This window comes from Schistocerca gregaria, chromosome 2 (assembly GCF_023897955.1).
Source record: "Schistocerca gregaria isolate iqSchGreg1 chromosome 2, iqSchGreg1.2, whole genome shotgun sequence".
Classification (NCBI taxonomy): domain Eukaryota; kingdom Metazoa; phylum Arthropoda; class Insecta; order Orthoptera; family Acrididae; genus Schistocerca; species Schistocerca gregaria.
The window spans coordinates 466,041,267-466,055,411 of NC_064921.1; the positions used below are offsets into that span (position 1 = coordinate 466,041,267).

At 42.1% G+C, this 14,145-nt stretch overlaps 1 protein-coding gene across 2 annotated transcripts in view; it reads right to left on the reverse strand.

The window, feature by feature from the left end:
- Positions 1-14,145, reverse strand: part of LOC126325997 (insulin-like growth factor-binding protein complex acid labile subunit) — a 237,027-nt gene that overhangs the window by 200,221 nt on the left and 22,661 nt on the right. The window contains exons 1-2 of one of the 2 annotated variants that reach the window (XM_049995470.1): positions 4,397-4,456; positions 2,093-2,131 (exon numbers count right to left, since the gene is read on the reverse strand). In XM_049995470.1, coding sequence (XP_049851427.1) covers positions 2,093-2,131; positions 4,397-4,411 — 54 coding nt within the window. In that variant the 5' untranslated portion in view covers positions 4,412-4,456. Of the gene's footprint in view, positions 1-2,092; positions 2,132-4,396; positions 4,714-14,145 lie in introns of those variants that run through there. The other variant, XM_049995471.1, reaches the window with a different exon arrangement.

A 14,145-nucleotide genomic window follows, 5' to 3' on the forward strand; every position in this document is an offset into this window, starting at 1 on the left:
AAGTGTCCGAGGAGGAATGTTCAGTATTCAGAGATATGGCAGGGACGATCATTCGAAGAAAAAAGTCTAGTTAACATGGGCTCTGAAATGAATGCCTTTAGAGCTATGAGCACTATATCTTCGATACTGTGAAACAAATCTCTTCTACTGCAATCTCTTTGCTTTTCATATTTTGGGAGATCGTAGTAAGAACCAAAATAAGAACAAAATGTCCAGTAAACAAGGGTTCTAAAGAGCATACCTTAAAAGCTATGAGGACTTTATCTTCGCTACTGTGAAATTTATCTCTTCTACTGGACAAATACTCATAGCTCTTACAGTATGCATTTTAGAGCCCATGTCTACTAATCTTTTTTGCTTCGAATGATCGTTCTTCGAAGTCGAACCAAGGAATTTGGTCGGTGGGGGGTGGGATCGAGGCGTGTAGAGCTAACAGAAATTTTGTATCACGGCACGGACTACAAATTCTCTACAGTTGTGGCCGTAGGACTGCGGCCCGAATGAAGTATAGTATTCGTGCGGTCCGCGGTTTTTCGTGCGGTCCGCGGTTGTCAGCTGTATTTTATAATAATATGCATGTAACAGTCGAATCCAAAAACGTCAACTGCTTAAGGGTGTCGTTTTCCTGCTGAGTAATGAACAAAAACACTTACAGAGACAGTAACATTTTACGATGCGCTTCATTTTAATTGATGTTGCTGAATTAGGTCGTGAGTTAAGTAAAGTTGGTCAGCCTACCTCAGGGGCAGAGGGGTTAAGCATCGCGGCCATTGCGGGGTTACAGGATGTGAGAGAGGGAATGTTCCACTGTTTTGTTTTCCAGTGCTGACAACTAACGGGCATTTGCGATTCGCACCGACCAGCTGCTTTGGTATAAATTTTGACAGGGATGTTAACATGGATTCGTGTATGCGCGTTATAGAGACCGTCATCTTCACACGCGCTGCCCATTTGTAGCAATGAATATGAAATTAAATTAACGCTATTGTAATACATACTAAATCGTCACCTTTTATGTTTTATTTAACTAATGTTTAAAATGATCCAGTACAAGGAAAATCCTGCACGTATTTGGTGATATTTTGCTGTAGTGTAAACCGCGAAGAAACCAGAGAACACTTACGATCACAGTGAACATTTGTACTTAAAAAATTCTAGAAATCAGTAAAACGCGAGTTTCAGAACGCTGAGACAAATTATAAAGGTTACTTCACTTGTCTTCTGCCTGCCTTCTCATCTTTCTGCTGTCTGATCTTACACTGATAACATGAACCTGCAAGTGTAGCCCGCCCGTTTTTGCTAGCTTAATGATTACTTTACTTACTAAACTTAACTGTGTTAATTATTTAAAAGCGATTACTATCCTATCTCTCTTGCATAAAAATAACTTTTATTGTATTTTGACGTTTTTCAGCGGCCAAGTAAGAGAAGTTGAAGGTCGATCGTTCGAAGGTGAACTATCGAACACCTCTCGTGTTCTTCCGTTCAACTGTTCTGTAACTGAAGCTAGAAACCCCCTGCACGGCCGAGATATTTTTATTACCTTACGTAACACTTACTCGCAAGAATCCTACAGGTCTGATCGTCATCCGCTGTAGGAAACGACGCCAATCAACCTACTCAGTGGCTTGCCAGAGCCCTCGCTTATAAGGAATAAGATGATGGATCAATGCAAATAAAAATTCAGTCAAAACTACACAATTTACCAGCCTGCTGCACCGCGCAGCACCTTAAAAGGGAAATTGTTGCCTGCCATCGCTGTGACTAGTCTTCTTGTCACGACAATTAACCTACGTAAAATCATGTATTTCATGAAATGCTGTCTGATGATGCCCTCTGAGACAGTTTCAATTAAATGTCTTACTAATAAAAGTACAACTGCTGTTATTGGTCAATTAATCATCCGTTCACAAATACAATACAATGTCGGTTCATCAGACAAGTTTGAGGTCGCCGAAATTGGCAGCAATCTGAAACTGAATAGTCGATACGGAGTGTTCCGAATGGTGACGACTTCTAACGATAAGTACTACAAGTTTATTTGAGTTAGCAAATAATAATAATAATAATAATAGGATAGGTGGGTACATACGCAGCCCGAGGTACCGCCGCCGCACAATATCAGTAATGGCTGTTTAACAAAAAAGAAAAAAAAAGTTGTTGGTCTCTGCTATAGAGTGAAAGAGAATATTTTCTTAATTATAATACCAACTATAATAGCAATAAAATTTTCGAGAGCGTTAAATCTGAAAGCCATGTTGCAAAGAATCTTTCTGTCTCTTTTCATTTAGAGTAAAGGTGTAATTCTGGGTGGCGAGGCGGGTGGGAGGGGGGAGGGGGGCTGCAACCACATAGCCTCCCCTCCCCCTTCCCCCCCCCCCCCCCCCCCCCGGATTCGCATTATGTCACATCACTGAATACTGACCATTCCTACTAGGATACCCAGCATAAAAGTGTGTGCAAACTGAAGATGTTGAATGTTAAATATCTGACGGCACACGATCCAAGGAGAGTCACAAAATACATTACTTCCTCGGATAAACGCCTCTCGAAATAACCATGACGCAGCGATTAGTTAACCGACAGTCGTTGTTAGCATACAACAATCGGGATGGAACAAAGTATCTTCGCCACAGTTCGTAATGCAGCTTTCGGAGTATAAATATAAATTTATGTAAACATTTCACCCTAAACACCTACGGTAGACACCACTAGTTTGACTGTATTAGCTGTTTTTATATGGCCTGTACCCTAGAAGCTAATGCAGGTCACGTTTCACAGTAGTTATTATTATTACGATTCACAGTACAGTAACATTTTTCCCTTTATTTTGTAAACAGTTGGCTGTCCTGCCCCGTGTTGCCAATCGTTTAGTAAAACAATATCTGGTATTTTCGTCCAATGACGCGCATCGCAATACCTTTTCTTTATGTTGAGGACCAGCTTCCACGTTTAGCTCTAACCACCGACAACCTAGGAGTGTTTCTTTATTTTGCTACTATTGTCTAATGATATGACATCTCTGAATACAGCCGTGCGGTCTAAGGGCGTCATGTCACGGTCCGCGCAGCTACTCCCGTCGGAGGTTCGAGTCCTCCCTCGGGCATGGGTGTGTGTGTGTGTGTGTGTGTGTGTATGTGTGTGTATGTGTGTGTGTGTGTGTGTGTGTGTTATCCTTAGCATAAGTTAGATTAAGTAGTGCATAAGCCTAGGGAACGACGATCTCAGCAGTTTGGTCCCATAGTCCTTACCACAAATTTCAAATTCCTATGAATGCAAGTGCGACGTCTTCGGAGAGCCTCAGACAGCTAGAAACGTTGACACCCAAAGGAATTTTTTTTTATTGAACAGTCTTTTTGAAACAAATCTCAAATCTACTCCAATGTTTCTTAGTAGTTGTTTTATTTCCTAGTCGACGATTCGGAAGTGTATAGAATGTTTTCCGGAAGTCGAGAAACAAAAGGGGGGGGGGGCTCTGAGCACTACGGGACTTAACTTCTGAGGTCATCAGTCCCCCAGAACTTAGAACTACTTAAACCTAACTAACCTAAGGACATCACACACATCCACGCCCGAGGCAAGATTCGAACCTTCGACTATAGTGGTCGCGCAGCTTCAGACTGTAGTTGAGAAACATGGCATCAATCTGTACTGCAGTATTTACGATGTTTTGAATTTCGCGAATGGCAGAAGAATCAGATTCATGTAACTGGTGCTTTTCCTCTAGAACAGGCGTTCCCAAACTTTTCCTTTGAGGAAACACTGAGAACCCTGCTACTTTGATGGAACATCTTGTTTATTTCGATGATGAATAAAATATTAAAAAATGAAAAAGTCTTGTTTTATTCAACGATTGCTTTAATTTTAAATCACGATTAACAGCATAGACATCATAACAATTTCTTAAAAATTAATAGCGTCAGAACATCGGAAAAAGAAAAACGCCATGTTCGTAACAGCTTTTCGTGGAGCACTTATACACTTCCCATGGAACACCAGTTTCCGCGGAAAACAATTTGGGAGACCCTGTTTTAGTAAAAGCATCCAGTTTCAAACAAATCATAAACCAAATTAACTTCAGTGAAATGGAATGTTGCTGTCATTTGAAGGACACTATAAATTTATAGAATAATTCGTTTATAACCGTATTCTTTATTGCTCTAGTAAATGCATTCAGTTTCAAACAAATCATACATCAAATTAACGTCAAAGAGGCGGAACTTTCCTGTTATTGAAGAACACGATAAATTTACAGCATAATTCGATTATAACCGTATTCTTTACGTGTAAACAAACAATATGATTAAAGGGCTTGAATTGTAATTTTACTGAAAACTTCCGTCAGCCACTTGACTACAGATACTTTCTCAAAGTGCGCGCCGTTGCGTGTACTTACGGAGATAATTGTCATCTGAACAGCCGAGAGCTCGCAGCATTGGCAGAACGTTAGCGCCCAGCTCGGCTTCTCCCCGGCTACTGACAACACAAGGGCTGACAACAGACCAGGCCAGACACGGGAAGCGGACAGGGAATCCGCGCATGCGCAGTTGCAGCAGGGCAGCTTATGGACATGCCTCCTCTTCGAGGGTGACTTCTGATTATTTCCTCTGCTCCACATCACTCCTGATATCGATGGAGTAGTACCGGTGCAGAATGATCATATTAGTCTCTTATAAGAATTTTTTCTGGTTTCCGTAATACAATCCTGCAGACCTAAAGCAAACATAAATTGCTAGTATTGGTGACTATGCCATTCAGTTCAACACGTTACAGTCTCATAAAAATTAACTGCAACTACAGCTTTCCTGATGAAATATGATTTTATCAGCAGGAGAATTCAACTTAGGTTTGTCGCTAACAATGCATAAGCGGAAAACATTACATTAAAAAAAAAGAAAAGAAATAATTACGTAAGGATGCGCCCGCAAAACAGGAATTGTTAATCTGATTTGTGTAAACTGAGTAAATGTTATTGCTCATTCCTGCAAAAAAAAAATTACAAATTAACTGCAACTATAGTTTCCTTGATGAAATATGATTTTATCAGCACGAGAATTCAACTTAGGTTTGTCGCTAACAATGCATAAGCGGAAAACATTATATTAAAAAAAAAAGATATCATTACGTAAGGATGTGCCCGCAAAACAGGCATTGTTCATCTGATTTGTGTAAACGGAATTAATGTTATTGCTCCTTCCTAAAAAAATATATAAAGTGATACAGATAGTGCTGCTACATGCGCATGTACATGGCAGAAGCTAGGTTATTTACAGGTTAGAGAACTTTATGTACTTTCAAGTCTCCCTTTGATAATGGAGTTAATAAACTTCCAGGCAGATTAAAACTGTGTGCCGGACCGAAACTCGAACTCGGAATTAAAGCTGTGAGGAGGGGCCGTGATTCGTGCTTGGGCAGCTCAGTTGGTAGAGCACTTGCCCGCGAAAGGCAAAGGTCCCGAGTTCGAGTCTCGGTCCGGCACACAGTTTTAATGTGCCAGGAAGTTTCGTATCAGCGCAGACTCCGCTGTAGAGTGAAAATTTCATTCTAGAATGAAGTTACTGGAATTAAGAGGTTTTCACTGCCTATCATCGACAAGTGACTTAATATACTGCGACATCTGTGTAAGAAACACAACTTGTTAAGTAGAGTACTCGTTCTTATTCACAAATTAATATCACGTGCGGCAGTGACAGTCTGCGCTTTGACTAATGCTTTTTGGGTCTAGACTCTGTTGTCACAAAAAGTTACATCATATGACGCCAAAGAATGAAATAAACAATGAAAACAATAATAACAAATATGTATCATAAGAACTTGATTTATCTACCTTAAAAACAATGAAAATATATCTGAAAAGAGTACAATATTTGCTCAATAGCTTTAATTTAACAGGGGCAGATAGGAAAGCCTTCCGAATATTGGGCTTACAAAGAAGACTTACAAACAGAGGGCTACATGTGGATATCAAAACCGGCATCGTGTGTAAACTTGTCCACACGTACACTGCCGTCGCAGTTGATTAAGAGACCAAAGTGGCTTCCTCTTACACAGTAAAATTTTGCTCGAGTATTAACAGTGGACCGATGCATTGAAGAAATTTATCCAGTGGTTACGCCAAGTTGGCATGGCTATTACAACTCTTAAGAATCGCAAGGCTTCCGATTCACATTAAGTACCAGTCAGATTCCTTTCTGAGCATGTTGATACACTAGCTCCGTATTTAACCGTTCGCTTGCAGAAAGATACGTACCCAAAGACTGGAAAGAAGCACGAATCACACAAATAATCAAGAAAGGAAACAGACCCATTTTCCCAACACCCATTTGCGGTAGGATTTTGGAATATATACTGTTCTCGAATATTATAAATCACCTCCAAGAAAACGATTTATTGACAATAGATAACATGGATACAGAAAATATCGTTCTTGTGAAGCACAATCAGCCCTTTATTCTCATGAAGTAATGAGTGCTATCGACAGGGGACGTCATATTGATTCCACATTTTTAGGTTTTCAGAAGGCTTTTGACACCGTTACTCGCAAGCGGCTTCTAATTAAATTGCGTGCTTGTTGAGTATTGTCTCAGCTCTGTAATTGGATTCGTGACTTCCTGTCAGAAACGTGGCAGTTCGTAATAACTGTCAAAAAGTCATCGAGCAAAACAGAAATGGTATCCGGCGTTCCCCAAGGAAGTGGTAAAGGCTCTCCATTGTTCCTGATCTACATAAACGTTTTAGGAGACAATGTGAGCAGCCCTTTTAGATTAATTGCAGATGATGCTGTAATTTACCGGCATGTAACCTCATCAGATGATCAAAACGAATTGCAAAATTATTTAGACAAGATGGTGTAAAAGTGACAATTTTCTCTAAATAATGTAAAGTGTGAAGTCATCTACATGAGCACTAAAATGAGTCCGCCAAATTTCGGTAACACGATAAATCACACATGGTTCACACCGTGGTTCATGGTGTGGGTTCCTGTAGTCATGTCCTAGTTCATGAACCACGGGCAACGTATGAGTGGCCAAGTAAGTGGTCCCGACAGTCGGGATAACAGTTACTCTGGAATAAGGCTGGGCATCTCGGACATATTCTGAGTCGTGGTCACCTTTGTGCTCATACGGCAAAGACTACCAAATCCACCGGTTAGTCCCTCAACCGTTAGGGGTAAAACCCAATGGGACTCGGGGCAAGTAAGGCTAGCAATCTGCTTCCCTGGTACTTTAAATATGATGCTGGCAGCAATCAGAGCAAAATGCCTCGGACCTTTGGAGGTGACTGAGTCCCACCTCTAACTGACAAACCAGGGACTCCTAAGATACGACTTGGCAGACAAATGGTAATGAGATGGGGAGCTATTAATATCAATGGGGGCTACTCTGGGAAGAAGGTAGAGCTGGCACAGGCTGCAAGTAAGATGGGGCTGGACGTTTTAGCTGTTAGTGACATTCGGGTACGGGGTGAGAAAGAAGACGAAATGGGAGAATACAAGGTCTACCTGTCAGGAGTCAAAGCAGGAATAGCACAATGGGGTGTAGGGCTTTACATCAGGAAATAAATTGAACCCAGCGTAGTTGCAATAAGGTATGGAAACGAACGACTGATGTGGATAGATTTGACAGTGTCTAGCAAGAAAATTAGGATTGTGTCAGTATATTCGCATTGTGAAGGGACAGATCAAGAGAAGATGGATAGTTTTTATTAGGCACTCAGTGATGTAGTTGATAGAGTAAAGGACAATGACAGTATTCTGCTCATGGGTGATTTTAACGCCAGGATTGGAAATCGAACAGAAGGGTATGAAAAGGTTATGGGTAAATTTGGAGAGGATATGGAGGCCAACAGGAACGGGAAACAACTCATGGATTTCTGTGCCAGTATGGGCTTAGTAATCACAAACTCCTTTTTTTAAACATAAGAACATTCACCGGTATACTTGGGAAGGCAGGGGAACCAGATCTGTCATTGACTATATAACAACATATCTAGAATTCAGGAAGGCTGTGAGGGACACACATGTATTCAGGGGATTCTTTGGTGACACTGATCATTATTTAATCTGCAGTGAAATTGGGTTTGTGAGGCCGAAAGTGCAGGAGGTCAGGTCCATATGTAGGAGGATAAGAGTGGAGAAACTTCAGGATAAGGAAATCAGGCACAAGTACATAACAGCGATCCCAGAAAGGTACCAGTTAGTTGAATGTAGTCAATTATAGTCATTGGAAAAGGAATGGACAAGGTACAGGGACACAGTACTAGAAGTGGCTAAAGAATGTCTTGGAACAGTAGTGCGTAAAAGTAGGATGAAGCAAACAGCTTGGTGGAATGTCACAGTCAAGGCAGCCTGTAAAAGGAAAAAGAAGGCTATCAAAAATGGCTACATGCTAGAACTCAGGTAGGCAGAGAAAGTTATGTTGAAGAAAGAAACAAAACCAAACAGATAATTGCAGCATCCAAGAAGAAATCTTGGGAAGACTTCGGGTCAAGCTGCTCGAAAACCATTCTGGAGTGTAATTAGCAGTCTTCGAAAAGGAGGTAAGAAGGAAATGACAAGTACTTTGGACAGGTCAGGAAAACTGCTGGTGAATCCTGTGGATGCCTTGGGCAGATGGAGGGAATATTTTGAAGAGTTGCTCAACTTAGGTGAAAATGCGAGCAGTAATGTTTCAGATTTAGAGGTACAATGGGATAGGAATGATGATGGAAATAGGATCACATTTGAGGAAGTGGAGAAAATGGTCAATAGATTGCAGTGCAATAAAGCAGATGGGGTGAATGAAATTAAGTCAGAACTCATCGAATACAGTGGAATGTCAGGTCTTAAATGGCTATACAGGACAATTGAAATGTCCTGTGAGTCGGGACAGGTTCCATCAGACTGGACAAAAGCAGTAATCACATCAATCTTTAAATATGGAAACAGAAAAGATTGTAACAACTGCAGAGGTATCTCTTTAATCAGCGTTGTGGGTAAAATCTTCTCAGGTATTGTTGAAAGGAAAGTGCGAGTATTAGTTGAGGACCAATTGGATGAAAATCAGTGTGGGTTTAGGCCTCTTAGAGGTTGTCAGGACCAGATCTTTAGTTTACAGCAAATAATGGAGAAGTGTTATGAGTGGAACAGGGAATTGTATCTATGCTTTATAGATCTAGAAAAGGCATATGACCGGGTTCCTAGGAGGAAGTTATTGTTTGTTATACGAGATTATGGAATAGGAGGCAAACTTTTGCTAGCAATTAAAGGTCTTTACATGGATAGTCAGGCAGCAGTTAGAATTGACGGTAAATTGAGTTCATGGTTCAGAGTAGTTTCAGGGATAAGACAAGGCTGCAACCTGTCTCCGCTGCTGTTCATATTATTTATGGATCATATGTTGAAAACAACAGACTGGCTGGGTGAGATCACGATATGTGAACACAAAATAAGCAGTCTTGCATATGCGGATGACTTAGTTGTGATGGCAGATTCGATTGAACGTTTGCAAAGTAATATTTCAGAGCTAGATCAGAAATGTAAGGACTATGGTATGAAGATTAGCATCTCCAAAACGAAAGTAATGCCAATGGGAAAGAAATATAAACGGATTGAGTGCGAAATAGGAGGGACAAAGTTAGAACAGGTGGACGGTTTCAAGTACTTAGGATGCATATTCTCACAGGATGGCAACATAATGAAAGAACTGGAAGTGAGGTGTAGCAAAGCTAATGCAATGAGCGCTCAGCTACGATCTACTCTTCTGCAAGAAGGAAGTCAGTACAAAGACAATCTTTCGACCAACTTTGTTGTATGGGAGCGAAAGCTAGGTGGATTCAGGTTACCTTATCAACAATGTTGAGGTTACGGATATGAAAGTAGCTAGGATGATTGCAGGAGGGTGTCCACAATGAGGAAATCAAAGAAAAACTGGGAATGAACTCTATAGATGTAGCAGTCAGTGCGAACAGGCTTAGATGGTGGGGTCATGTTACACGCGTGGGAGAAGCAAAGGTTACCCAAGAGACTCGTGGGATCAGCAGTAGAGGGTAGGAGGAGTCGGGGCAGACCAAGGAGAAGGTACCTGGATTTGGTTAAGAATGATTTTGAAGTAATAGGTTTAACATCAGAAGAGGCACCAATGTTAGCACTGAATAGGGGATCATGGAGGAATTTGATAAGGGGGGCTATGCTCCAGACTGAACGCTGAAAGGCATAATCAGTCTTAAATGATGATGATGATGATGATATACCACACAAATCTAAAAAGTTTGTAAATTCAACTAAATACAATTAGGAACGATCACATAGATATTATTGTGGGGAAAGGTAAATCAAAGACTGCGAGTTTTTGGCAGATCACTTAGAAAATGTAACAGATCTATCAAAAAGACATTACGATTGTCTGCCCTCTTCTGGAGTATTGCTCTGCAGACTGGGATCCGAAGCACGATTGGGGGACGACGTCGAAAAAGTTCAGAGAAAGGCAGCTCGTTTTGTATTACCGCGAAATAAGGGACAGAGTGCCGATATGAAACACCAATTGGGGCGGCAGTCATTAAAACAAAGCCGTTTTTTGCTGTGGCGAGAAATTTCAAGCACCAGCTTTCTGCACATAGCGAGAAAATATTTTGTTGGCGCCAGCTTACGTAGGGTGCAATGATCATAAGGGTGGAAAGATACAAGTGTTCGTTTCTCCCGCGCGCTCTTCCAGAGTGAAACGGTAGAAAAATAGCCGGAAGGTGGTTCGATGTACCTTTTGCCAGCACTTTATTGAAAGTTGCAGAGTAAACATGTAGAGGTAGATGTTGTAATACTGAGCGATTGGGATTCTTTGGCCACAATGACTTCGATTTACTGTAGTTTCACTACTGGTACATCATTGAGAGTGATTAATTTTATAAACACATCACGTTAGTAGTGGAGCTATGTTCACACAACCCCCTCTCCATTGTTGCCAGATGTATTGAAGATGGCGGCGAAGACATCACCGAACATGGCAGTCCGTAGACTTGGCAACAGGGCATGACATCATCCAAAATGGTGGCCGTGACGTCATCCAAGATGGCGGATTTTGGCGGGAAGATAGTCCAATTGGGCTAACCCCCCCCTCCTCCCCCAGAAAATGGCGAGAAGTTCAAATTCCATCAGAACAAAGCAACACACCACAGCTACCTCTACTAACCTAAGAAGATGGCGAGAAAAAGGTCACTTGGATTACCTCCACTAACCTAAGTCATCCAACCACCACCTTTTCCTAGGAATTGGCTGGAAATTTGAATATTGGTGGTGAAGAAAGGCCACTTGGGCTACCTCTACTAACCTAAGAAAATGGTGCGAAAGAAAGGGCACTTGGACTACTTCCACTAACCCAAGTCACCCAACCACAACATCTTCCTAGGGACTGGAGGGGAAAAGAACTCGACCTGTGCTGGACATAAGTTTTTTGCATGCACTATTTATTTAACCAATTAGAGGCAGTACCACAAGTAAGTGTAGTCACCATGGGATCCAGAGTCCAACTGACCTTGTACACAGTACTGCCACCAGGGGGCACTGTCGTCCATTCGTTACATAAGCCAAGATGACTGAGAAAATGGCGGGAAACCTTGTGTTCACCAGGGTGTCCGAGCCTTGTACAAAGTACCGGCACTAGAGGGCTCTGTCGTCCGTTCAGTGACTTGACCCAAGATGGCTTCCTGGAGGAGAAAATGACTCAGCCTGCAATGGGCTGCTGGAGAGAGGAAGGAGTGTACTTTATTTATTTTGGAACAGTTTGTTTAGGCATGGATCTGAGATAGTATATTTATCACGCTGATACAAAACACACACTCTGACATGCTTGGGATCACGCCACACAGCCTACAGACCTGTAAACTACTCGTAAATTACCGAAATAACACTCTGCAGACACGCAGACAATTCCTAAATTACCGAAATAATTTCAGTATACAGCACACAGACATGCAAACACCTCCTAAACAGTGCAGTGCACTGATATGCAGACATGAAATCAATTCATAAACTGTACAAATAATGTATAGCACAGACCGCTCGCAAAATAATGCAACAGTAACACAAACAACGTGTGCAGACACTGCCTGCCACCCCCTGTCCACTGGACCACACAGGAGGCTACCGCACATGCGTCCAGAAATCGGGATGCACCAGCAGCCCCCATGAAGTGACGTGGCCGTCAGCTGCGAAGCCATGCACCGGTGCCCGTTTGGGTCGCTCAATCATGAGGCTGCGGCATCCCTTTCATACTAGACAACTGAAAAATTCTTCTTAAAATACGTGATCAACTAGGCACCATTGCTGCGGCGACTGACGGGAGCGAATACCTATTTGCAGAGTGCAGATGCTCCAAGGGCACATGCGTGTCGACACTGCTGTGAGCCGCCGGCCGACGCAAGCCAGTGCAAGCCATCACTCTCACGCCACTGCTGTCAACGTGACAAAGTCACATATACAGTGAAAGTTCTTCGAGTATTATACTGATGTCACATGTCTATCTAAATAAGCGCCAAGACATCCTCAGAGCCACATGCACGTGTGTTCACCATTGCTGGTGTGATGCCTCTCTCTACCTGCGGTCCAACAAAGACCTAATTGTCGAGCGACTCACACTCACAGATGCTGTAGAAATCCATTCCAGAATAACACAGGGTGCACTGCTCCTCGCGATCCTAACAGGACATGTGTAACATGCATACTGACATCACAGATCGTGCAATAGAAATCTGTTCGACTGCTTGCAGTTCTAACATGCATGACGTGTGGCTGACCCATCGCAGTGATTAGCTACGCACCATTGTAAGCACATCTAGCAACGTTCTCAATGTTATAAGAAAGGCACATGCTCTCTAAAATAAGAACTAAGTCGAACTCTCGGAAATTCTATAGTGTCCCAGAAATACTTAACATGCGCTTTTGTAGGAGCTTTCCTGATGTCTTGGCTTGCATGCACGGAAATTCTTGCCCTAAAAGAACCTGTTTACGAAAATAGCGCGAAATGACGCCGAATGCATACCTCCTGATGGTCCTAATGTGGCACCCTTTCCATCTCGTCTTACACTTCCTGCTTTCAACATACACAAACGTTCTCGCCACTATGTAGAGACTCCTACATCTCATCATAAAGGACGTCTTCTGAATGAATTGAGCATTATGATTGGCTCCTATTGAATTTACCCACCGAATTACTGATGCTGATGATGTGGTAGCACTGCCCACCTTTTTTCTTTCTTTCTGCAGATGAGACTTACAGCCACAAAAACTATTTTACACAGATAGCTATATTGCACCCACAATTAAACCTTGCAACGTGCCCTACATATCGTCACATATGCAAAGACTCTTACCCAAATACACTGCTATCCAGGAGTTTGAATATTAAGGCGTGAAACCGATCTCCAACCCAGCAATATATCACCGCATGCCGTGTCGATGTAGTAAACATACAATTCGTATCCTGTGCCATACAAAAATCGCCCCTTTTATATCATTCATATAGCTATCAACCACCAGACACTCGTACATACGCTGCGAAGACAGACAGCACCATATATACTCCTCGCAGCAATAGATATTTTCCCGTAGCCGATGGTCACAAGTGATCCACTCTCATTGTGGGACCAGAGTGCCCTCAGCAGACCGAAGTCACTCTCAGAACTGTTCTACAAATTCAGGCTGGCTTATCCTCTGCATAAACGCATTACTGTTTGGTCCGGACCTGATTGACTGCTTCCTTTTCTACACCCATCTCCAGACTCTGGGATTACAAGAACACATTTATTTTCACATGGTTAGCCATAATATTATACCATTTTCGCTGTACTTCTCGATATCAAGTACACAGCAGCATCCTACCGATCGCTCGCACAACACAGTTCCTAAGATATAGACCCCAAACTATTTCTCTACAAACCCTAAACATCAGCAAGGTGGAGCGTGCTGTAAACCACCGAGTAACTAGAAACTTATCCCCTCTGCAATGACCTATATGTGACAATTAGAAAAAAAGGTGAAACTGATATTTCCTCTTGTGAATACAGATGTCAGTGATGTAACAGATTCCAAATCAACCCTACAATTTATAAAGACAACTAAGGTGCTTCTCATGTCTAGAGAGAACCAGCAAACGTGTCTTCCACCTGTCTTTCACC